The sequence below is a fragment of the Procambarus clarkii genome, chromosome 16 (genome assembly GCF_040958095.1).
Source record: "Procambarus clarkii isolate CNS0578487 chromosome 16, FALCON_Pclarkii_2.0, whole genome shotgun sequence".
Taxonomy (NCBI): domain Eukaryota; kingdom Metazoa; phylum Arthropoda; class Malacostraca; order Decapoda; family Cambaridae; genus Procambarus; species Procambarus clarkii.
In genome coordinates, this window is record NC_091165.1 from 13,066,917 (window position 1) to 13,093,473 (window position 26,557).

General features: G+C 46.7%; 1 protein-coding gene across 1 annotated transcript in view; it reads right to left on the reverse strand.

Moving 5' to 3' along the window:
* Positions 1-26,557, reverse strand: part of LOC123760069 (zinc finger SWIM domain-containing dorado) — a 123,805-nt gene that overhangs the window by 13,968 nt on the left and 83,280 nt on the right. Inside the window, 2 exon segments of the mRNA XM_045745505.2 lie at positions 3,940-4,125; positions 8,936-9,094. Of these exon segments, the coding sequence (XP_045601461.1) occupies positions 3,940-4,125; positions 8,936-9,094 (345 nt within the window).

The window sequence follows — 26,557 nt, forward strand, 5'->3', positions numbered from 1 at the left end:
AGCCCCCCCCCCCCTCACAAAGGGCATAGGGAGAAGGGGAGTGTTATGACCACCCTCACAGAGATAACATCCAGAAAGTAAGTGAAACAATACAGATGACTGCAAGGTTAACAGAGAAGAGAATTGAAGAAGCAAACAACTATGCAAACAATTCACTCAATAGCTAGAATAACCCCCCTTCCATCCATCTTATGAACACTGTCCAGTGGGGATCATTTGCTCCAATATTTTATTCCTGACTTCAGTAAGCAATAGTATGATGCTTTGAGCCCTGCCCTGGGTCCGAAACCCTCAGGCGCATTGAAACTGGAAGTAGGGGGAGGGAGGAGGAGGAGAAGGGCGAAGCATGCCCACTGGGAAGGATGGAACTACACTCGAAGCAACAAACACCCCCAAATCCGAGTCCCTAAAACCCAAGCAGGGCAGATCCGGAGCATCCAATGAAACACACAATCTGGTGGATTGCAACACAAAATAATGCCCATGCAACACGACTGCTGCTTGATACCTTGGATTATCCATGAAGGAATGGGTGATCCTCATAGATGATGAGAACAAGTCCCACATGACTCGGGGTCGTAGGTGTCACGAAACCAACAAGCAGCTTTTTTCGGAGGCAGAATGTCCTATTGCCTCCTTGAGGCACAGGCGACGTCCCTCAAATTTGCACAAGGCGAGAGCAGGCTCAAAAGAGGAATCTGTTGTACAACCAAGCCTGCGGGGGTTTTCCAGGGCCTGTAGGGTGAATGATCCCTACAAGAAGCCCAGGCACTGGGGCCAGTTATGCCAGTAAACCCTGTCGGTGCAGGCAACCAGACCACATGAAACTGCTGGAAAGCCCAGAGGGTAGCAAGGGAGTTCCTCCGCACACACCCTAGGCATGCCTAATAGGGCGACAAGCAGAATTCGCCAGCAGAAGCAAACGATCAAAGCGCCTGCAAACTAGAAATGAAGGAGGAAAACCTCCTAGACACAACACGGGCAAGAAGGCAGTCTGAGAGGAATATCGGCGTGCTGTTTGCTAGATGAAAAGCTGGCAGCACCAACCACAGTGCGCCTTACCAGCCAAAAACACCACCTAACCCAGGGCAAGACGGACAGCCCAAAACCCCTGGCTTACTCCAAGGGTGAGATCACCACAAGCAAGGAAGCCCCCCTGACAGGAGTGTTTCCCAAACACCTCTGGGAAGGGAACGCTGACTGTGCAAGGGTAATACTTACAGAGCGCACAGGGAAGTTATCCCTGATCTAGTGCAGTTCCAGTACACGAAACTCCTGGCTTACACACACACTCCGGTAGGAACAGCCTTAAAAAGGCAAAACTCTACCAAAACAAGATTGATGCCACTGTGCACGGATGACCACCAGGCATGAACATTGGTTAAGAACTGACGGTTAATGGCCCGGCTGACTTGGGCCGGCTCCCCTCTTTCCCCAACAAAGGGGAAAAGTAGAGATAACTTTAGAGCGTGGATGACTGGTTTGACACAAGTCAAGCCTGGCCTCGGGCCGGGCTTGGGGAGTAGAAGAACTTCCAGAACCCCATCAACCAGGTATCAACCAGGTATGACAAAGTTTTGGTTGTTTGTTTTCTTATTAAGGAAGTTCTTTTGATATTTTGAAGGTGTTGGTATCATTTTTCAACCATGCAGTAATCTGTTTTGATTTCTACCTACCTTTCTGGGTGCTTCCGTGGTTGATGGCAAGATGATAAACTTTGGTGTTGCTGGTGGACTGGAGGCAATAATGATTATCAATTTATCATCCTGATTACAGATCTCCAGTTCCATTACGTCAACTTATTGTGGATTGTCAAATATCAGTTCTCCTACCTTTAGTCGCTCCTTTATCAGAATAGCAACATCTCCACCTTTTATAATTTGTCTGTTATGTCTTTCTAAAGAAAACCTCTCGGGGCAATATTGAGACAATTTTGGGATATTAAGCTGTATGATATCACTTAACTTCAGTATTTTTTACCTCACCCCATTTATGTTAGTATATTTTCAGGAATATATTTCCTCCTCCTCCTCCTCATTTCCTTCAATAATCTTGTTGATTTGCTTTTGTGAGTGAGTGAGAGCAAGCAAGCATGTGTGCATTGAAAAAGAAGCCAAATCATGTTCTCAGTTGCAGAATGAGCAGGTGAGAATGCAGTTTGTTACATAAAAATCAAACATTAAATGTAATGAGGGGCCTTTTTCTGGTGGGCCCCTTAGTGGTTCCTCAAGCTACTAGTATAACACTAGGGCTGCAAAGCCATAGGATATGACACAAATCCTCCAAGACCTAATCAAGCTTATCATGCAAACCTTGTCACCAAACACAAACATGGCTTCAGATAATGCAAGTCCTGCATTTTATGATAAAACAAATTAGGTAAACAGAAAATCCAAAAAGGCAAACTGCCTTCCTTGACTTTCAGAAGTCATTTTATACAGTTCCACACAAGAGATTTATACATACTTGAGACTTAAGCAGGGATAGCTGGGAGGATAATCAATTATATTAGATAATCAATTATATCAATTATATTATAAACAGAGAGTTAGGATGAGAGTAGTGTAGAGGAAAGTCACAAGTGGAGTACTGCAAGTACTCTCCACTACAAATTAATACAGGCTATATTATATTAATATACATATTAATATAATACAGGCACTAGGGCCTGTATTAATCCTGGTATTCGTGAAGTAAGTATATGATAAAGTTGAAGTATTCACATCAATGTTTGGAGATGCAAATTTATGAAGTGTTAGAAAACATGCAGATGTATAAAGACGAAAGTTGACCTTTTAACTTTCAACAAGTTGAAAGTTAGAGCAGACTTTCTCTGGCCATCAGAATGGCCAGAGAAGGACCATTGGGCAAAAAAGAAATGTTAGACTCAACTACTTGAAATCCCAACAAAAAGAGTTGAAATAACCCCTAGCCTGGCACTGGAGGCTCACATTAACATGTTATCATCCTTAGCTTGTATGAATAACATTTAGGAACCTAGTGAAGTGGTTTGGAAGTACGATGGTAAAAGTATGGAATAAATTACCAGGTAACATAACAGATGTTGGATTGTTTTAAGTGTAGGTTACATATTGTTTAGTTTGGTGAAAATAAGAGATGTCACACATGGGTCATTAGGCCTTTTGTAGTTTTCCTTTATTTTTATGTTCTTAAAACAATAAATAGTTTTAAGAATAGAAATTACAAAAAGCATGAGGATCAGGAATTAGACATCTGATGCCCAATAAAATAGGGCTCAGGAGCAAGCGTTTACTTGCAAATACATTCACACTTGACACACACAATTATCAGGATATGTCAGACCAATCCTGGAGTATGCGGCTCCAGCATGGAGTCCATATCTAGTCAAGCATAAGACTGAAACTGGAAAAGGTTCAAAGGTTTGCCACCAGACTAGTACCCAAATTGAGAGGTATGAGCTACTAGGAGAGACTACGGGAATTAAACCTCACTTCGTTGTTAGACAGAAGAAGTTAGGGGGGACATGATCACCACATTCAAGATTCTCAAGGGAATCAACAGGGTTGATAAAGACAGGCTATTTAACACAAGGGGCACATGCACTAGGGGACACAGGTGGAAACTGAGTGCCCAAATGAGCTACAGAGATATTAGAAAGAACTTTTTTAGTGTCAGAGTGGTTGACAAATGGAATGCATTAGGAAGTGATGTGGTGGATGGAGGCTGACTCCATACACAGTTTCAAGTGTAGATATGATAGAGCCCAATAGGCTCAGGAACCTGTACACCTGTTGATTGACAGTTGAGAGGCGGGACCAAAGAGCCAGAGCTCAACCCCCGCAAGCACAACTAGGTGAGTACACACACACACACAGACAATAACAGATAATGAATGCTGTAAAACTTATATATTCTAAAAAGTCTTTTTGTATATTGTAATATAATAGAAGAAATTGCCTGTTGCTGTGGTTGTGAAGTGGGCCGTGGAGGAAGCTGGGCCTGGTGAGGTGAATGTTGGACGATGTGAGGACCTTGGGCTCTGACCCATGAGAGCAGAGCACCTGGCTGAGGACCTCCTATAAACCCAGCTGTTGAGACACCTCCACTACCAACTCCACCCGAGTAAGGTAGTGAGTAGAAGCCCTGTTCAACAAAAAGTGAGTGGGTTATCACATGAAACTCAAGACACTTCATAATTATTATAAATTTTCTGACTTATAAATGCATATTCACTGTAAAATATACAATAAATCATTAATCTACAAATTTTTTAGATAACACAAAGAATGCATAACATGTTATGCATTTAATACCAAAATTAAAGAATAAGATTTGTGACTGTGAATGGCATGCTTACCTGGATTTTACCTGAAGAGTGTACCTGGAGTTCTTCTTCTCCCCGAGCCCAGCCTGGGGTCAAACTTGACTTGTGATAACTTGAGACTGTTGCTTGGAGTGGCCTGTAGGCCCTAAATATCCACTACAAACCCTGTTTGTCCAGCATTTCTTGTAGGAAACGGTCTAACTTTTTTCTTGAAAATGTCCATTTTTGTTCTGACAATATTTCTTATACTTGTTGGGAGTATGCTAAACAATCATGGATCTCTAATAATCATATAGTGCTCTCTGATTGTGCCTATGGCACCTCTACTCTTCACTGGGTCTATTCTGCATTTCCTGCCCTATCATTTGCTCCAGTATGTTGTTAATTAACGGTGATAATTTTGGACATGGCCTTCCAGTATTTTCCATGTATATATTATGTGATACCTCTCCAATCTCCTTTCCAGGGAGTCCATGTCGAGAGCTTTCAAACATCCCAATAATTTAGGTGCTTTATCGTGTCTGTATGTGCATATATGATCTCTGTATACCCTCCTATTTCAACATCTGTCCTGCTCCGATGGGGAAAGTGAGTATCAAGCAGTACTCAAGACAGGGCAGCACAAATGATTTGAATAATATGACCATTGTGGTGGGATCTCAGGATTTGAATGTTCTCATAACCCATCCTATCATTTTTCTAGCTGACTATATTTGCTTGATTATGCTCCCTAAATGTTAGGTCAAAAGGCATCATTATTCCCAGATCCTTTACATATTGCTTTCCTACTGTTATGACCCCAGCGTATACATATTATTAATATACTGTACACCTACCTTGAGGCTACCTTGAGGTGCTTCCGGGGCTTAGTGTCCCCGCGGCCCGGTCGTCGACTAGGCCTCCTGGTTGCTGGACTGATCAACCAGGCTGTTAGACGCGGCTGCTCGCAGCCTGACGTATGAGTCACAGCCTGGTTGATCAGGTATCCTTTGGAGGTGCTTATCCAGTTCTCTCTTGAACACTGTGAGGGGTTTGCCAGTTATGCCCCTTATGTGTAGTGGAAGCGTGTTGAACAGTCTCGGGCCTCTGATGTTGATAGAGTTCTCTCTCAGAGTACCTGTTGCACCTCTGCTTTTCAACGGGGGTATTCTGCACATCCTGCCATGTCTACTGGTTTCATGTGGTGTTATTTCTGTGTGCAGGTTTGGGACCAGCCCCTCAATTATTTTCCACGTGTAAATTATTATGTATCTCTCCCGCCTGCGCTCAAGGGAGTACAGATTTAGGCTCTTTAGTCGGTCCCAGTAATTTAGATGTTTTACTGAGTGGATTCTAGCAGTAAAGGATCTCTGCACGCTCTCTAGGTCAGCAATTTCTCCAGCTTTGAAAGGGGCTGTCATTGTGCAGCAGTACTCCACTCTAGAGAGCACAAGCGTTTTGAAAAGTATCATCATCGGTATAGCATCTCTAGTGTGAAAAGTTCTTGTTATCCAACCTGTCATTTTTCTTGCAGTTGTGACGGCTACTTTATTGTGTTCTTTAAAGGTAAGGTCTTCCGACATGAGTACACCCAGGTCCTTTACATTGCCTTTTCGTTCTATGTTATGATTTGCCTGAGTTTTGTACGTGGTTTCTGTTTTTATATTTTCAATTTTTCCGTAGCGCATGAGCTGAAACTTATCCTCGTTGAACACCATATTATTTTCTGTAGCCCATAGAAAGACCTGATCTACATCTGATTGGAGGTTTGCCGTGTCCTCTATGTTGCCAACTCTCATGAAAATCCTAGTGTCATCTGCAAAGGATGATACAGTGCTATAGGTTGTGTTCTGGTCTATGTCCGATATGAGGATGAGAAAAAGTACTGGAGCAAGCACAGTACCCTGGGGAACTGAGCTCTTCACGGTTGATGGGCTGGATTTTATTTTGTTGACTATTACACATTGGGTTCTGTCAGTCAGGAAATTGTAGATCCATCTGCCTATTTTCCCGGTAATTCCTTTTGAACGCATTTTATGTGCAATAACACCATGGTCACATTTATCAAAAGCTTTTGCGAAATCTGTGTAAATTACATCAGCGTTTTGTTTGTCTTCCATGGTATCTAATGCCATATCATAGTGGTCCAGCAACTGCAACAGGCAAGAGCGCCCTGTTCTGAAACCATGTTGTCCGGGGTTATGGAGATGCTGTGATTCCATGTATTTTGTGATCTTACTTCTTAGCACTCTCTCAAAAATTTTTATGATGTGCGATGTTAGTGCTATCGGTCTGTAATTTTTTGCCTCTGCCTTATTTCCTCCTTTATGGAGTGGTGCTATCTCTGCTGTTTTTAGTATGTCAGGGATAACGCCAGTATCTAGGCTTTGTCTCCACAGAATGTGAAGGGCCTGCGATAGTGGTTTTTTACAGTTCTTGATGAATATGGAGTTCCAAGAATCCGGGCCTGGTGCAGAGTGCATAGGCATACTGTTTATGGCTTCTTCAAAATCTAGTGGGGATAGGGCGACGTCTGATATATGATTTGATGTTGGTATCATATCCATGAAACACACTCTTAACTTACACACTCTTAACTTGTTAATAAATTGTATAATTAATGCAATTTATATATACAGTATTGGTATTTTGTTTCAGTGACCATATATACTGTATATTTTTATACGCTTTTATCTGTGTATGTACTATGTGTCTATATGTATGGCATACTTAAATGTTTCAAGGTTTTGTAGATATAAATTTGGCACATTGTCGATCTGTTAACTGTTTGTTGAGAGATGTGAGAGCACTGGCCAGCGAGCGAATGTGTGTGTGTATGTGTGTGTCCGAGTTAGGATTCAGAATAGCCAATCTGGGCGATTGGTTACTCCAGGTGTTGTAATGAATTATCATTATGGTTTGTTAAATTATATTTTATGAACATCTGCATATGTTCCCAAACAGTGTGTACTAAAGAGTGTGATATTTAAATTGATATTAAGTGTACCTCGAGAGGGTAGGAAGTATTATTCACAGTTGGTAATTCCTCAGGTTACCTGTGAGGCAGTCAAGAGGTCCACCTCACTGGTCTAGGGAACATGCAAGGTTTCAATGACGTTATATTGAGCTCTGAGGAGCTAAGAGTACTTTTCATGAAGGGTAAGGTAAGATTATTGATTTATTGTGGATCTGTCATTATTCAGCTTTGACTAAGGCTGTTAGGTCAACAATATTCTTCCCAGATAGCACTGGTGTCTTAAAATGTACCATAAACTTTTACTGTCCAAATTCATTAAATAAAACCCCTAAATTATTGGGACAATTTAAAATCTCTCAAACTGAAATTTTTAAGAGTATAGCAGAGGGGTAGGGGGAAGGGGAGGGGAAGTGACAGAGATATAATAATTTACACTTAGAAAATATTAGAGGGACTAGTTCCCAATCTGTACATGGAAATAATTCCTTATGAGACCAGGAGGCATGGCAAGAAGTGCAATATAGCCCAGTTAAAAAGTAGAGGGACAATAGGTAGAGGACAAAAGAGACAATTCTAGTAAATAAGGATGTAAGACTTTTCAATGCCCTCCATCTATACATAAGGGGCATAACTAGCCAAGTTCTGTGTGTTCAAAGATGAGCTTGATAAACACCTTTAAAGGATACTTGATCAAATGTACTGTAATTCAATCAATAGATTGCAAGCAGCTGCATCTAGCAGCCTGGTTGACCAGACCACCAACCCAGAGGCCTGGTGAGAGACTAGCCAGCAGGAATAATAATCCTAGGAGTCTACTCAAGTTAATCTAATTTGCCTGAATTCCTCTCCAGTGTGTGCACATTAAATTTCCATCTGTCAGTGACTGTCAAGCAACTGTGTGACATTCCTGCCTACTAAGAGGCTGGCTGTTGGCCTAAGAGGCACAACCTAGATCATCTGTATACACCACTGACCCATGGATTCACCCATCCATAGTATGTGCATTAACAATCGTTCATAGAATGCACAAGTGGATATAGCACTTTTATCCATAAGTATACAGTATTTGAGTGTGTGCTTTCATATTCCAGGTTTTTTACCTTTGTAATGTAACAAGCAAACAAAGTGACGTCTAGCCCAAATGCAAGCTGGAGCGGCTCCGCCAGTGCCGCACGATACACGGCGACAGTAATAAGCATCAAATGACAAAAATGGCCAGACAAAGAAGGCACCAAGAGAGTACAAAACCGCACCAAAAGGCCCAACATTCAGTACTTATAGTACAAGTACTTTGTAGTACTTGTACTACAAGTAGTACAAAGTCCAAAGTTTGACATATGATCAGAGAATAAATCACCCTCTCAGTGTGTTGTCAAGTCCTGTCTCCCCCAGCTGACCAGTGCCTGCAATTCCTTTTCCCTACAAGTTAAAAAGGAAGGCACTATTTGTCTCTAGGGCAACCCAAGATAAGTGGAAAGAAAATTATAACATTCTGTATACAAACCCGGGCACATAATCACTATAATGCTATCCTTTGATTTAAAATATATATTTTTTAATTTTTATAAGCCTTCTATGGTGATAGAGAAAGTTTACCACATTTTATTATTTAGTAAAATAAATGTGTAACAAAGAATTTACACTTTTAGTAGCAAATGTGCAGAATGGTGTACCTGTGTTGGAGGAGTATTGCCTGGCAGGAGTGCAGGTTGTTGAGAGAGAGGAGGTGGACCGGCAGTAAGAGGAGGTGGCTGAGTATTCAGGCTCTGTTGTCCCCCTGGTACACCTGAAGAAAGACTTGCAGCCAGTCCTCCATTCCCTGGCATTCCATTCTGGAATGGTTAATAGCTTGCAATCACTTTACAAAATATTTTTTCTCCTTTAGATTAGAATTTTATTTCCCCAGTTTTGTTTAAACTATCCTGCATGCTTCAACGGCAGACCTTAATCTAATTTTGAGGATTTTTTTTTTAAAACTTGTTGAACATGACTTACTTAAGTTCAATACAGTATCTTAAAAAACCAGCGTTGAATGCAATGAAACGCCAATTTCTGGGTGAGCCCTGGAGGCTCCCTGGAGCTATCAGGCTAATACGAGATATGTTAGACTAGGGCAATAGTCAACGAAGCTCAGCCTACTGGGAACCATGAGCCAGAACAAAGAACCAGAACCTGGTTCTGGTTCTGGAGGGGGGCCAGAACCTGGCCCCCCTCCTTCCTCAGAGAGGCACAGGGAGCAATGGCCCTAGAACCCCCCTCCCCCCCTGTTGTTAGGGGTTTTCCTAATCTGCCATCAAATGGGGTTAGGCACCCAGAAAGGTAAGCAAAACGAAACAAACATCACATGATAAGAAAATTGCAACCAAAAACTGAACAATGAGGCAGAACTCGCCCAAATCCCTAGGAAACAAGCAAACGTCACACCTCTCCTTCGCGCCGCTTGTCCGTGCAGCTCTCTCTTCCCTGGGAAGGGGAAGTTCCGGACCCTCCGTGCCGGCTACTAAACAACTACAGTTTGGAGGCTAAGCATCAAAACAATGCAGAAACCGCTAACCGGAGGGAGGAAGGTTATCTATCTTGCGATGATTTCAGGGCTTAGCATCCCTGCAGCCTGGTCCTCGACCAGGCCTCCTTTTGTTACACATCCCCCATGAAGCAGCCTGTAGCAGCTAACTCCCAGGTACCTATTTACTGCTAATTGAACAGGCTCATCAGGGTGAAAGAAAATCTGCCCATTTGTTTCTGCCTCCACTGGGGATCGAATCCTGAGTGCTGTCCACTCGGCTGTCAGGTCAAGCAGGGAGGATGACAGGGAGCCTCTAGGGTTCACCCAAAAAATGGAGTTTCATTACAATCAATGCTGAATTTCTGTGGGGAGCCCCAGGGGCTCCTGGAACTACATAACCAAAGAAAAGGAAAAGAGGGACTTACCCGGGAGGCAGCCGCCACACGCTTCTCAAGTCAAGGGCAAGACAACTGGCTGGCAACCTGCAACCCAAAGCCACACACGAACACCCAGGACCAGGAATGTTGACCAAATAACGGGCGGCCAGGACCCTGTTCGACATCCAAAATCCCCACGCCCAAATGTCAGCCCAAGATATGTTGCCGAAGATGGCAGCCAAAGCAGCAAACTTACGAATGTCATGGGCACGAGGATAAACCACAGGCTGGCTAGATTTAATAACACTGCGGACGACCTGGGAGACCCAAGTCCTGGAACAGGGAACAAAGAAAACTGGATCAACCCAAAGAGCATCCCCAGCCACCAAAGCCGAGGCGAGCAGGTAAGGCGCAGAGCTGCAACCGGACACAAGACATGATGCACCCGCAGCCTGACCAACCAAGTATCAATAAGCCAAGGACCCTTCCAGAAAGCAGCCGTCTCGTTCTTCACCAGAGAAGAACGCAACCGCTGCAACCGAACTAACCAACTACCAGGACCAAAAGAGCAGCAAATCCCCTGCGCCAGAGGTTGTTTCAACCACGCCTAAAAGCACTCCGAGATGACCCAACGGAGTACCGCTAGCCCCGAACCCCCCAAAGAAGGGTAAGCCACTCAACGCCACCACAGATCGGAGGAAGTGACACGAAACACCCATGAATCGTGGAACAAAGCGAGAGAAAACAGGACGAGCCTCCCCCACCAATCGCCCCGTCAACAGGGCGACTCGTGAAAGGGCCGACGTCCCTTACGAGAAGCCGGCCGACAAACAGAGCGATCATTGCGCCGACCAGACGACGTCAGTTGTGAAGGAAGTGCCAACTCAGAAGCTGGCACTAATGGCCAACCCCAACCTGCAGAACCCTTCTGAGAAAGCTGAGAATGGCCACCCTGGAGAACCAACAAGTCCAAAATAGGACGACAACTAGATGAAGCCGCCTGTAGAAACTTCGTGACAGTAGTCTCTGCAGAGAGCAAGGGACAAAACAGTGATGAAAACCTAAGAGCCAGGACCCAAGTAGATTCCAAAGAGAGAGAGGGAAAACAGCCTGCCGGCACGCGAGACGGGAAGCAGAGAACAGACACACCACCACCTTGCGAATCGGGCAAGCAGCTTCAACAGCTCGGCCGACACACAGGCCGCCAAGGCCAGCGCACCAGACGAAGGCCCGGCACTCGATGCCCCCACATCCACCTCAAGCCAGTCCGAAGACAGCTCAAGACTAGGAATGAAACGCAAGACCAAAGCCAAATGCCCACAGGTGCGCAAATCCTCAGCAACCAAAGATGCCGAAAGGGTAGGAACCTGCACAAGGCCAACATCACGAGGAAGCACAGGGGCAAACAAGCATGCATTAACCACTGCACTGCACACCTGGTTTCGGCAAAAACTTCTTAGTGCAATTGTCAAGGACATATTTTTGTTGTTTTTATAAATATTTAGATAAAGTTAATGTCAAAATGTTTCCAAACTCAACTATTTCCATTTAAAAACACAGTGATGAAAATATTAAAAAAACAATAAAATATACAGTATCCACTCAATTTAACGATCTCTTTTATAGCGATCTGCCGGTAATAACGACCAGTTTGGGAGATCGGTATCTGGAGCCTCATATACCGGTCTGGTGGTCGATATTACCGATGGTCGGTATTGGGTTTGTTTTGTCATTGGCACCCCCTCACATGGCGACTAGGCCACTAACCTCGATCATGAGAGTGGTATCTTGAGGGTATCTTGAGATGATTTCGGGGCTTTAGTGTCCCCGCGGCCCGGTCCTTGACCAGGCCTCCACCCCCAGGAAGCAACCCGTGACAGCTGACTAACACCCAGGTACCTATTTTACTGCTAGGTAACAGGGGCATAGGGTGAAAGAAACTCTGCCCATTGTTTCTCGCCGGCGCCTGGGATCGAACCCAAGACCACAAGATCACAAGTCCAGTGTGCTGTCCGCTCGGCCGACCGGCTCCCTCGCTCGGCCGACCGGCTCCCTGGTCTCCCTGGCTAATATACCCTGGTATATTAAATCTTAACTTTCTTTTAAAATGATTCAGTTTAATGAAGAAAATTCTAAATTATTATTAATAAAATATTTTAAAACAATTGTTATTAAGCAAAATTCTTTGTTTTCTTATCAAATACCTTTTATATTATAGGCAATAGGTATTTTTTTTTCCTACGGACCTAGAATGTACTGCGCCTGGCCATGTGACCGCATTGTTTACTGTGAACTCGCACGGTTGAGAACAATGTCTCAGAATATTAGCCAGAGAAAATCAGATTCAGACAAAAATAGATAAATTCATTATTTCAACGGTTCGTGAAAGCACCCACTGGGAATTCAACAAGTCATGCAGCATCCGCTGGCACCGAGTGCCCTACAAGCCATGCTGCACCCGCCGATGCTGAATTCCCATCAACAAGTCGTGCAGCCTCCGCCGGCAACGAATGCTCTGCAAGCTATGCTGCACCCGCCGATGCTGAATTCCCATCAACAAGTCATGCAGCCTCTGCCGGCAACGAATGCTCTGCAAGCTATGCTGCACCCGCCGATGCTGAATTCCCATCAACAAGTCGTGCAGCCTCCGCCGGCAACGAATGCTCTGCAAGCTATGCTGCACCCGCCGATGCTGAATTCCCATCAACAAGTCGTGCAGCCTCCGCCGGCAACAAATGTTCTGCAAGATATGCTGCACCCGCCAATGCTGAATTCCCATCGACAAGTCATGGAGCATCTGCCGATGCTGAATTCCTATCAAAAGTTGTGTAGCCTCCGCTAATGATATAAAATATGATTGAAAGGCATATAAATTAGTGTAAAAAGTGTTTATAGAGTACAGTATTGTAAGTGTTAATGATTATTTAAGCCTTGACAAAAAGATACTGTACAGTGTAAATATACAGTAGAAATAATTTTCAATTGTGACTTAGAATTAGCACTCATGTGAATTAGTAGTAAGGCTAGCTCCACCCCCAGGAAGTGAATGCCTGAAAATAAGTGTACATACTATATGTACCCTGTATACAGTACTGAACAATATAAAACAAGCGCTGCAGAGGATGACGTAATCTTCAGCTTCATTAAAAGTAAGTCAATTTACCAATTTTATTATAGTATTACAACATATTAATTGTTTTCTTTTCAACAAAAGAAAATCTCAAAAATTATTAATCTCTGCAAATGTATATTCTATCATTAGCAGAGAAAAGGTGAGCTCAAAATATTTTGTCTTGGCTAGCTCTCAGTGACAAGGCTCGATCGCCATTGTATGGCCTGGCCGCCACAGCCTGTGTCATAACATTAAAAATACATTACCTGCACTGTTCAGGGTAAAACAAAACACATCTCTAAAATTTTATGGAGAAAATATTAACACTATCGCGCACCCCACGAGCGCGCCGCAGACTTTGACGTCATGGCCCCAATGGTGCGGACGAGCGTGCGGCGACGCCTAAATGTGTATACTTGTTTCAGTTTTCTCACCATAATTCTGGTGCTACATCATTCGTTTTGGTATCATTGTGTTCACAATTAAATTTCCTACAGGTGTGTATAAATATAATGTCCAAAAGCCTGGCGTGACTCCCAACAGCAAAGCCTAAAGTCGGTAAAAGTTACCCGTGAGCGCACAAAATCAGTAAAATGTGCATACTCGTTACATTTTTCTCACCTTAATTCTCGTGCTACGTCGCTCGTTTTGGTATCATTGTGTTCGCAATTAAATTCCCTACAGATGTGTATGAATATAATGTACAAAAGCCTTGAGTGCCTCCCCGCAGAAAAGCCTAAAGTTACCCGTGAACGAGCACCAATTTGTATACTGCAACCTAATGTGTATACTCGTTCAGTTTGATTACATCAATTTTCGTGTTACGTCTTTCATTTTGGTATCAAATTGTTCGCAATAAAAGGCACGTATTTTAAAACTAGTCCCATAATAATAGAACAATAACTGGAATTTTAACATATATTTTAATTCTAGAAGCTCATCATCACAAAATTATTTATATCTTTCCAGTGTTCTGACGTAAATTTTTAATTTTCCATTTTGGTATCAAATTGTTTGCGACGTAAAGGCGCGCATTTTAAAACTAGTCCCAACATAATAGCACAATAAATAGAATTTTAACAAATATTTTAAAATTTTGACCAAAAACCTATTTATAATCATATAAGTGTTCAGACATCAAGTTTCATGTTACATCTTTCATTTTGGTATCAAATTGTGCGCATTCTAAAGGCGCTTATTTTGATACTATCGCTAGGTTGATTGGATAAAAAATGAATTTTATACAAATATTTTTATAGTGGACGCAAGTCCGGTCCAAAGTGACCGATAGTGTTAACAATCACTGATTGATACATGAAATATTTTGCAATACAAAGGAATGAACCAATTTTTTCCCACCCATCTGGACTTGATCAGACCGTGTTCACACATCATCCATGCAGCAGCCACCAGCTGGCTTAATTGTTGGCGTGGCACTAAATTGGAACGCAATTACACAATGAACTTTATTTAATTTTAGTTATACAGTATAAAATATATCCTACCTGAATGTTACTTGAAAAATTACCCAACCCAACTTAACTTCGGAAATAACGACCAGGGTACAGCCCCATATAGGCCGTTAAATTGAGAGCATACATTTAAAAAACCTGTGTTGAATGTAATGAAATGCCATTTTCTGGGTGAGCCCCGGAGGCTTCGTTGAGCTTATCGGGCTAATGTATTTTATATTAGACCGGGACATTAGCTATGGAGTTCAGACCTACCAGGGAGGGTGGTAGACCTACCAGACCTACCGGCGAAAAAAACACCGACCGGTGGGAGGGAGGGTTGCCAGGGCACCTCCGAGGCTCATCCAGAAAATGGTGTTTCATTACATTCAACGCTGGTTTTCTGAGGGAAGCCCCTACGGCTCCCTAGAGCTACATACCCAAAGTAAACGAAAAGAGGCGGCCGCCACAAACTCTGCAACGCGAAGTCGAGACAATACGCTGCAACCTGTAACCCAAAGCAACACAAGAACGCCCAGGAGCAGACACGCTCACAAAATAACGGGCAGCCAGGACCCTGTGCGATCTTCAAATCTCCGCACCCGAATATGAGCCCAAACATGTTACCAAACACGTATATGTATGTGTATAAGGTATATATGGAAGCTGATCAGAATTACATTTCACCTTTGTGCTTACCTAATTGTGCTTGTGGGGATTGAGCTTTGGCTCTTTGGTCCTGCCTCTCAACTGTCAATCAACTGGTGTACAGATTCCTGAGCCTACTGGGCTCTATCATATCTACATTTGAAACTGTGTATGGAGTCAGCCTCCACCACATCACTGCCTAAAGCATTCCATTTATTAACTACTCTGACACTGAAAAAATTCTTTCTAACGTCTCTGTGGCTCATCTGGGTACTAAGTTTCCACCTGTAAATGCACATTAATGACACTATGTAAAAGACACATTGAACACTTTATGTAGGGCATACGTAAATCTGTGTATCTATGTATTTATGTATGTAGGTTAGCTTAGCATTTTAAAAGCACCGAATCACCTTCTGTGGTTGATTGTTCAATAAACCCCTGAACTATATGTTTAACACATCTCTAACCCTGTCCATGGAGGACAGAAGAAAATGTATATATGCTGGTTAGCATTGTAAATGTGTGGCCACGTCTGTGGTAGAAAATAATAATAATAATAATAATAATAATAATAATAATAATAATAAAAAAAACACGGTAGTCAAAGTTGCAAACGGCCGAACGGCACAGGAACAATGATAGACCGCAGGCTGGCTAGACTGAATGACCCTGCAAACGACCTGGGAGACCCAAGCCTTGAAATAGGGAATGAGGGAATCCTGATCAACCCAAAGCGCATCCCCAGCCACCACAACCGAGGCATGCAGGTAGCAGCGAAGAGCCGCAACCGGACACAACACATGATGTACCCCCGGCCGAACCAATCAAGCATCAATATCCCAAGGACCCCTTCGGAAAGCAGCCATCTCGGTCTTTGCCAGAAAAGACGGAGACAGCTGCAGACGTACAAACCTACCACCAGTACGAAAAAGAGCAGAAACCCTTGAGCCGGAGGAGAGCAGGAAGCTCCCCGACCCAGCCCCCAGAGGCCAATGCCAACAAAAACAGGGCCTTTGAAAAACAATCTTGAACCGAAAGGGCTACAACAAACCGAGGAGAGGAAAGATAAGAGAGCACCCTGACCAAGGACCAGGACGGCTCAGGCGGCGCATTAGCAGGCCGGAGGTGAAACAAAACACGAGAAAGTGTATGGAACAAAGCGGATATGACGTCCACCCGATCGCAAGCTGGAGAGGCTCCGTAAGTGCCGCACGATACGAGGCAATAGTAATAAGCATCAAATGATGGTCCTGAAAAAAAACAAGGAAAAGATAACCCGATCCAAATGAGAAGACAACCTATGAAGAGCAAGAAAATGGCAAGAAAATGGCAAAAAGAAACGGTAGGAACTTCATATGGTCGCCGAGACGAAGCTCGAAGGTGGGACACCATGAACTAAGCCACCCGATTACCATAAGAGAAATGCCCCTGGTTCGGACACCGATCAAGTAGCATCTGAAAAGAAAGATGGGCCGGCCACGAAGGAGCCACAAGGGCTACTTTTCCTGGGAAGGACTCCAACCGAGCCAGAACCCGAAGCAACAGCTGGATCGGGTGAAGAGGAACAGGTAACGTAACCTCGACTAGGCGCCACATAGAATGGGAGACCACGCTTACGCGAAGATGTTCATGTCCGGGAGTCCGTATCTCCGGCAGAGCCAATGAAACAAGTCGGCGATGACCAGCCAATCCGTGAACAGAGGAATGAATCGAGACAGGCCGTTCGCCAGGATGTTGGACACTCCCCGGACATGAACCACACACAGAGCCAAACCCTGAGAATCCAGCAGACGCGCCACTCGAAGGGACCAACCCCAAAGAGGCAAGGACCAAAGAAAACCCCCATGGCTCCAGCAATGAACCGCCAGAGAACAGTCTGAATAGAGCCGGATGGTCGAGCCCCGAGTGACCCAAACCCTCCAAAGCCCAAACCAGACAGCCGGGAACTCCTGAACTGTGCTGTGAGCCTGACGGAAGGATGGACTCCACTGTCCCTGGCTGGCCTGGTGAGCACTGGTCACAAAGCCCCAGCCAAGAGACGACCCATCCGTGAACACATCGAGTGAAGGCTTGGGGAAGCGCCAAGACGCGAAACCCCGAAAACCCCGAAGAGGAAGCCAGCGACGCAGCACCGGCACAAGGTCCCCAGAGGACAAACCAAATGATCGCGAAAGATGTGGAAGGGGCATCTCTGAAGGAATCTAAACAGATGCCGAAGCCAAACCCGACCCGGGTTTGCCACAAACATGGCGAAGTTCAGACTCCCACACAACTCCTTGAGCAACTGCAGAATGAGCCGGGACCCCCCCCCCCTCAGAAACAGCCGAAGGTGGGACCGCAGCTGCAGCAACGCCTCTGGAGGGAGAGAAAGAAACGGTCCAACAGTCCTAAACAAGACCCAACCAGGTCCGAACCCGGGACGAAACCAGATGGAATGTCCTCCAGTTCACCAGGAACCCGAACCCGGCAATCTGGAAAGAACCACACCCCTGGCAAGCAGACGAGTGGACCGACTGGGAGACCACACCGGCCAGTCATCGAGGTATGCCAGTAACCGAATACCGAGCAGACGCAGACAGGTCACCAAGATCCGGTAAAGCTGAGTAAATACACCAAGTGCCAATTACAAACTAGGGAAGGATGGGGCAGATCGACCACATCCATACGCACCCGCACCCACACAGAGACGACATGACGAAGCACAGGGAAAGAAGCTCACCCCGCCAGCCTCGAACCTCCCAAAGGGGAAGGAGCCGCCCGATGCCACCAGAGGCCGGAAGACAACCAAAAACACCCACGAACTGCGGGGCCAACAGAGCAAGCTGCCCCCCCCCCACCCACAAAATGCCCCATTGACAGTGAAGGGAACGGAACCCCTTCCGAATGAAAATGTATATATACATACACACACACACTTATCCCAAGTTCTTTCCCAAGAGACAGACAAGAGGAGCTCCAGCATATTTCAACAATCCTAAGTATTGTAGTACAGGATGATGATAGTGAGTGGTGTCCCAGAGAACATAAGGTATAGTGCTTTTGAAAAATAGGCGAGATAACAGGAATGTACCAAGGGAAGTGAAAAATTGGATGAGAAAAAGTTGCCCTAGTGTTTCCAGTGCAGAGAAGAACATTCAAGATGGCCGCCGGCAAGAGGAAATACAAAACAGACCTTGATTTTGCTGGATTCAATGAAGAAAGCATTGATATAACCAGTCTATACAACAAGTTAGTAAAATTAGATACTATAGTGAACTCTCATGTAGAAATAATTAGCAAATTGAAAGAAAGTAATGACCATTGAAATAGCAAAGTTGTATGTCTTGAGGGTTTAGTGAAAGACTTGCGCAAGGATAAGAATCAATTGGAAACAAATTGCAAAGCCATGAAAGAAGAAAATAAACTCTTAAAAATAGCTTTGGAAGAAGTTAAAGTAAATTTAAACATAAATGACTACAATAGGTTAGGTAAGGAAATTCAACAGGAGAAACAGCTTTTGTCAGCACAGATAGAGGAAGTTACACAGGGAATAGAACAGTGCAAGAAAGATATGCAACTCACTTATGCACAAGTGGCCAAGGAGAAGGAAAAAATAGAAGAAGCAGTAAAGGAAGTCAAACACTGCAGCAACCAAGATAAAACAAACATTAGGCTGGAAGTGAGAAAAGAATTGGCATCTAACCCGAAGTTGGTGCAAAACACAGTTGATCGGAGTAAGTCCCTGATCATTTTTGGCTGCAAAGAAAAGGCGATAACATCTAGGTCAGAAAGAGCTGTAGAAGAAGCTAAAGTAGTAGATAAAATTGTTGGCCTCGTAGAAGGTCTTACAACCATAGAGAATGTGTGCGACTACAGGAGAATAGGCAGGTACGTAAAAGGGAAAGATCGACCTTTGAGGATCACCCTAAACGGTGCCAAACAGATGGAAGAAGTACTAAGGAATGCTAGAAAATTGCAAAGTGATGAGGATGGGAAAGGGTGGTCGTTAAGACGAGATCTTTCAAAAGAAGATAGAGAGAAGCTGAAACTGAACCTCGCCGAGGCAAAACATTTAAATGAGAGCAGGAATGAAGAAGAAATAAATTCTTTTTTCTACAAAGTGATAGGGGTAGGCAAACCAGTAAAGTGGTACATAAAGGCAAACCAACAAAATCATTAGAGAAAGGGGGAGTGAAAAATAAGAAGAGGAACAAGTTCCTCAAGATTGCATACACCAACATACATGGAGTAAGATCGAAGATACTGGAGTTAAGTGATGTAATACAGCTACAGACACCAGACATTGTTGCACTCACGGAGACAAAACTTGAAGATGTTATTTTAAATGAGGTCATATTCCCAAGGGGCTACTCAATTTGGAGACGGGACAGAAAAATTAGGAAAGGCGGTGGCGTTGCTGTGCTGGTGAAAGAACACCTAAAGGTGAACGAAATAATGACTGCCAATCCACAAAAAGTTGACAAAATAGCACTAGAAATCTGCCAAGAAGATGATAAACTAATGATCATAAATGCATATAGTCTATAGTCCACCGCCAAGCAGCACATGGTCAAAGGAGAAGCTAGATAGTAAACGAGAAGGTCTTATAACAATAATGAGAGAGATCTAGCGAGAGCGGATAACGATAGATCACGACTGTTAATAGTCGACGACTTCAACTTGAAATCCATAGACTGGGAAGCATATGAAGCTAAAAACCAGCGTTGAATGTAATGAAACGCCATTTTCTGGGTGAGACCCAGAGGCTCCCCGGGGCTTTACCGGCTGATATGCTAATGTCAGACTTTGGCATCAGTCATGTGTATGGAGTTCTAGGGCCTACCGGGGACCACGAGCCAGAACCTGGCCCCCTCAGAGAGGCAAGGGGAGCAATGGCCTATAGAAACCCCCGTGTGGTTGGAAGCATTCTATGTCTGCCATCGACCGGGTCAAGCATCCAGAAAGGTAAGCATTCCAAAACAAACCCCTATTCTGGTGAAAATTGCTACCTAAGCCGAACTAGTGAATAGAACTCTTCAACAGAAAACACGGAAACTAGTATGACGTCATACGTCACCGCGCCGCTGTCTGCGCAGCTCCCCCCTCCCCGGGAGGGGGAAGGGGGAGCCCCAGACCTCCCACGCCGGCTATCCACCCATCAGTTCTGAGGCTGGATGTCAAAACACGCGAAAAACGCCGACCGGAGGGAGGGAGGGTTGCCGGGGAGCCTCCGGGTCTCACCCAGAAAATGGCGTTTCATTACATTCAACGCTGGTTTTCTGGGGGGAGCCCCGTCGGCTCCCCGGGGCTAACTACCCACAGAGGAAGGTCAAAGGGACAAAACCGGGAGGCGGACACCACGCACCCCCCAAGGAGGCGAGACAACCGGCAGCAAACGCCAACCCAAGGCGCCACAGCCCCGAAAATCCCGGGAACAACACGAGAACCACGAGCAGCAAGGCCCCTGCACGAACACCAAAAATCCATGCCCGAAAGACTGCAAGGCCACGTCGCCCAGACGGCAGCGAGAGCAGCGAAGCCACGAACGCCACAGGCATGAGGGAAGAACACAGGCAGCTTAGCCGCAAGAACACGGCTGACCACCCGGGACACCATCACCCGCGAACCGGGAAGAACAGAACCGGATCAACGCAAAACGCGCTCCGGACCCAAACGCCGTGGCACGCAAACAACAGCAGAGGGCCGCCACTGAACACAAAAACGACACACCCCCGGCCCGACCAACAAAGCACCAACAAACCCTGGACCCCTCCAGAATGCAGCAGCCCCACCCCGCGCCAGAAAAGATGGAGACTGCTGCCATCAAACAACCAAAACGCTAAAACCGAAGGAGCAAGAAAACACAGCGAACCGACCCCCAGAGGCAAAGGCCCAAAGGAAAGAGCCGACGAAAAAACACACCGGAACCGAAGGGGCACTACCAACCGAGGAGAAGACAGAGCACGCTGACCAGAGACCAGGATGGTGCAAGCGGCGCACGAACAGGCCGGAGGTGAAATGACGCACAAGACAGCTGACTAACGGTGCAGAAGCAACACCAAGACCGAAAGCAAGCTGAAGCGGCTCCGCCTGCGCCGCACGAAAAGAGGCGACAGTATGTGGCAAGACGACGGCCCCCAACCCCCACTAGAAAACCAAGCCGAGAGTAAACCAAGCCAACAAGAAGGACCCACCGAAGAAGGGACAGGAAAAGGAAGGACCGCCAAAATACCCCATACTGCCGCCAAGAAAGCACGCAGGTGGGACACCTACCACGAAGCCACCCGACCACCAACCGGAGGCGAGACCACGAGGCAGAACAGAAGCAGCCCCGACAAGGCCCCCCCGAGCCCAGGAAAAAGGCGGAGCCGCGAGAAGATCTCGGGCGCGACCACCGAAACCCAGGCGGCACAAGGAGATGGAACGTCTGCCGAACAGAAAAACTCCGAAGCATGCAAGCCCGCCAGGAGTTCAGAAACGACGGGTCCGACGCGAGACATCGCAAGAACCCCCCCAAAAAAATAAAACAACAACCGGCAGGGCAAGCTAGGAAAACCAAAGAAGGCGGAAGGGTCGCCGCCAGAACAGGACCCGAACCAAGGGGCACGAACAACTGCAACAGACCGAGACAAAGAAGCACATCACAGGACACAGGCTGACCAACGCCTAAGAACACACGCAGAACATTCCTGCTGCAGAAGAGGCAGGAAGAAAGAGCAGAAGCACAAAAAAAAAAAAAAAAACCAGGAGAACAACCAGGGGTGGACAATCAGGCAGGGACAAAAACCCCACGCAATCCCCAGGCACAAAACGGCAGCAAAGCGCCACTCCACAACCGGACACAGGAACAAGGACACGCCACCGTGAAACACGGTACCAATGCTCACGTGCAGCAGCAGCAGCAACAGGCACCACTGCAACATGCAACATGTAAATAGCAACTCCCCTCTGCAAAGGCAGAGAACGGAGCAGGCAGACCCCAGACAGGGCCAACGGAGACACGACAAAACCCTGCAGGCCCAGAAACCTGCACCAGGCGACCGACGGCGGAGAAACCCCGCTCGATACCTGCTGGATGAGGTACTGGGAGCTCTTTTACACCTCAAGCCCGGCCCAAGGTCAGGCCAGACCGGCCAGAGGATGGCCCACCAGGCAGCTGCTAGGAGCAGTCCACCGGCCCACATACCCCCACAACCAGGACGGGCCGGAACTGCCATACGAAAACAGGCCAGTGCGCCCTGGAAGTCCACGGACGAACCAGCAAGAAGGCTTATGCTCGCAAGTAGGTCGTGTAACAAGCACAGACCACTGATGGTAATACAGTGTTCCCCAAAAGTGCCAATAGCACCACTGCACTCCACTGGTACTATCCCGCAAGTTCTACCAGATAGGCGGGACCCAAGAGCCAGAGCTCAAATCCTGCAAGCACAGCCAGGAGCCTCACCAGGTGAGTACAGAACCAACCCTACAACCCCCACACCTCACATTAAAAAAGGAGGGTCCCCTGAACGACTCCAGCATGGGTTGGACATGCACATGAGGGGGACAGGAAGGGGTGATAAAAGGGACAGTCACTGGTGTGCGAACGGTCTCAGTCGTACAAAATTATACCTAAATAAAGACAGGTATATGAACACCGCCGCATCCAGCGCCCGGCCAAAAGACGCCAGACCGCAGAAACTCACCTGGCGAATGGTGGCTCGAACTTGACACGACTCAACCGTGCCCAGAAGAACTTGGGAGCACCGCCAGGTGAAGACGCCAGAGCCGGACCCGCAGGAGAACGGAGAGGCGAAGGAAGCGGTCCACACCCATGACACAGAAAACCGCGGTGTCCTCCCCACAACTGGGAACCAGGACACCCCTGGCGCAAAGGGGCACATACCGCAGCCAGGAAGAAGAACGAGAGGCGAAGCACTGTAGCAAAAAAGGGCGCAAAACCCCAGCACTGAACCATCGCCCAGACCAAAACAAACTCCACGGCGCATGCGCATAACACGCTGGCCGAACCGCACACCCTCCCTGCGGGAAGGCGCCAGCCAGGACTATTGCACGAGAAAAGAGCCAAAAGAGGAAGCAGGAACAATAAAACCGGCCAAAGAAGCAAAGAGCCCCAAAAAAAAGGGAACCCAAACGGGCGACAAGTAGCCCAAACGGGCGACAAGTAGCCCAAACAGGCGACAAGTAGCCCAAACGGCCGACAAGTAGCCCAACCGGGCGACAAGTAGCCCAACCGGGCGACAAGTAGCCCAACAGGGCGACAAGTAGCCCAACAGGGCGACAAGTAGCCCAACAGGGCGACAAGTACTAGGAGCCGACAGACGTTCCAATAATGCGGGAAGTAGCGAAAAACCTTCCCGTACCCTCGAGAACACAGAAGCCAACACTAGTCCCGAAGGCACACGAAGGCGCAGGCGCACCCGAGATCAAAAGTCACGCAGAACCCCATCGAACGGGGAAACATGACAAAAACACCGTCCCAAAAAGCGGGGGAGGAAACAACCACCCACAGGACGGAACCAACCGACTCAAAGGCCAAGGAACCGAGCCCGGGGAGGGGCCGACGTCCAACAGCACGTACGGCGAGTGGGGAGGAAAGACCCCACTCCGCGTAACCACAAGCCCCGCCGAGAGGGGGATAAAACCCCCCACGGGGTCTAACGGGGCCTAGGCCCCCCCAAGTCAGCCCCTCCCCAGCCCCGGGAACCTACACGACAGGCCCCGGGGCCGAGCCGTTCCCCCAAAGCCCCGGCCGTACCAGAAAACCGGGGCAGCCGTGAAAACACTAAGGAAGGGAGCCCACTGGCAGACTCATACAACACGGCTGGAGGAACAGGCCCAAATGCCCCCGTCACTACCCCGGAAGGGGAATTCCCCGAGACTGCCCGAGTCTCAACACCACCAAACACCCCGCCCTGAACCTACAGACGGTAAGGAACCGGATACAGGCAGGAAGGGTGAACCAGGGGAAAGACAAGGGGGCGTGGATGGAACCGAAGCAACCAACACCCCCAAGTCCCAAAACGAAATACAACAGGGCAGCCCCGGGGCTCCCGGGGAGGAAAACCACGAGAACGTTGCCACCACCAAGGCTCAAGTGCAACGCCCCTGCTGCCCGCACCCGCTTTGTTAGCACAACTGGGTAACCGAGCCACAACGAGCAACCAAACTCGCAGGACACCGGGTCGAAGGTGTCACCGACCCCACAGGCAGCAGACGGAGGCAAAACAGAGAGTCACCCAGAGACAAAAGGTGAGAGCAACCCTCAAACTCGCTGGAAGCGAGGGGGGGGCTCTGGGGTCACATCCATCGGACCCGCGCGCCCCCAGGGGTTTCCCAGGGTCCCGAGCGTTTACTTTAAGAGGACTCGCGCTCAGGTAATCCCAGGCAGGGTACTGCTAACCGGCACCCAAGCTACCAAACAACTTTCTAAGAGCTGAACCCCAGGGACGTGTACACTCACGGGGACCTAGCAGGGGGTACCACCAGAAATACTCAGAACACAAGGGACACAAGGGGCAAGAACGAAGGCAGACCCCCCCACCAGGTATATAAACAAAAGAAAAAGAAAACCCCGCAAGAGGACAGCGTACCCAAGCGGAACAGAGCCGGCCGCTATGATTGGTAAAGACAAGCTGCACAGTACCCCGCGCCCCACCAGTGCAAACACTGCCCCTTACTCTAAGGCGAACAAGGGAGACAGAACACCCGAGCACACAAAGAGCGGCCGAAAACCAAGCGGTAAACGGCCAAGCAGGGGCAGGACCCAAGGAACTTGTGGAAGGTGGCCCCAAGCCCCAAGGGCAGTACTTACAGGGCACCTAGGGAAGGGAACCCTAGGCGCATGCAGCCCGAGTACTGAAGAATCACACCCGGCTCACGCACCACCTAGAAAACAGACACCACACTCTAGGTACAGTGCTGAAACAACCACTGGAGCCGGAGCACATAACCATTGCCTATAGCATCAGCCGAAGAACTGATGGGTGGATAGCCGGCGTGGGAGGTCTGGGGCTCCCCCTTCCCCCTCCCGGGGAGGGGGGAGCTGCGCAGACAGCGGCGCGGTGACGTATGACGTCATACTAGTTTCCGTGTTTTCTGTTGAAGAGTTCTATTCACTAGTTCGGCTTAGGTAGCAATTTTCACCAGAATAGGGGTTTGTTTTGGAATGCTTACCTTTCTGGATGCTTGACCCGGTCGATGGCAGACATAGAATGCTTCCAACCACACGGGGGTTTCTATAGGCCATTGCTCCCCTTGCCTCTCTGAGGGGGCCAGGTTCTGGCTCGTGGTCCCCGGTAGGCCCTAGAACTCCATACACATGACTGATGCCAAAGTCTGACATTAGCATATCAGCCGGTAAAGCCCCGGGGAGCCGACGGGGCTCCCCCCAGAAACAGAAGATTTTTGGACCTGTAAATTTGTAGACCTCATCCTGGAAACATTCTTGTATCAACATGTTAAACAAGCTACGAGGATGAGAGAAGGGGACGTTCCCTTCATGCTAGATTTGATATTTACCAGGAAGGAGGAAGAAATATTTGACATTCAGTACCTTCCTCCCTTGGGTAAAAGTGACCATGTCTTTTTGGGAATAAAGTATGCAATGCATTATAATCTGGAAGAAAATAAGAAGGCTGATGCAATTGAAAAACCTGCCTTTAGGAGAGGACAATATGGCAACCTTAGAAAATTTTTTAGTGAGTATAATTGGACAGACTTGTTGCTAGGCAAGGAAGTGAATGAGATGTATGTCAAGTTTTATGAAATATATGATAAAGGCACAAAATTTTTTTATACCAAAACAGAGATGCAGAACTAGGGAACAGGATTGGTTCAACAGAAATTGTGAGAGGGCCAGAGACCAAAAGACACAAAAATGGAATCAATACAGGAAGAGGCCAAACCCCCAAACATACCAGCGATACAAAGATGTGAGAAACAACTACACGGCAGTGAGGAGAGAGGCAGAAAGAAATTTTGAAAAAGGGATTGCAGACAAATGTAAAACAGAACCAGGTCTATTCTATAAATTCATAAACAACAAATTGCAGGTAAAGGATAATATTCAGAGGTTGAAAATGGGAAATAGATTCACAGAAAATAAAAAGGAAATGTGTGAAACATTAAACAAAAAGTTCCAAAGTGTGTTTGTACAAAATGAAATCTTCAGGGAACCAGACACAGTAAGAATTCCAGAGAACAACAAAGAGCACATA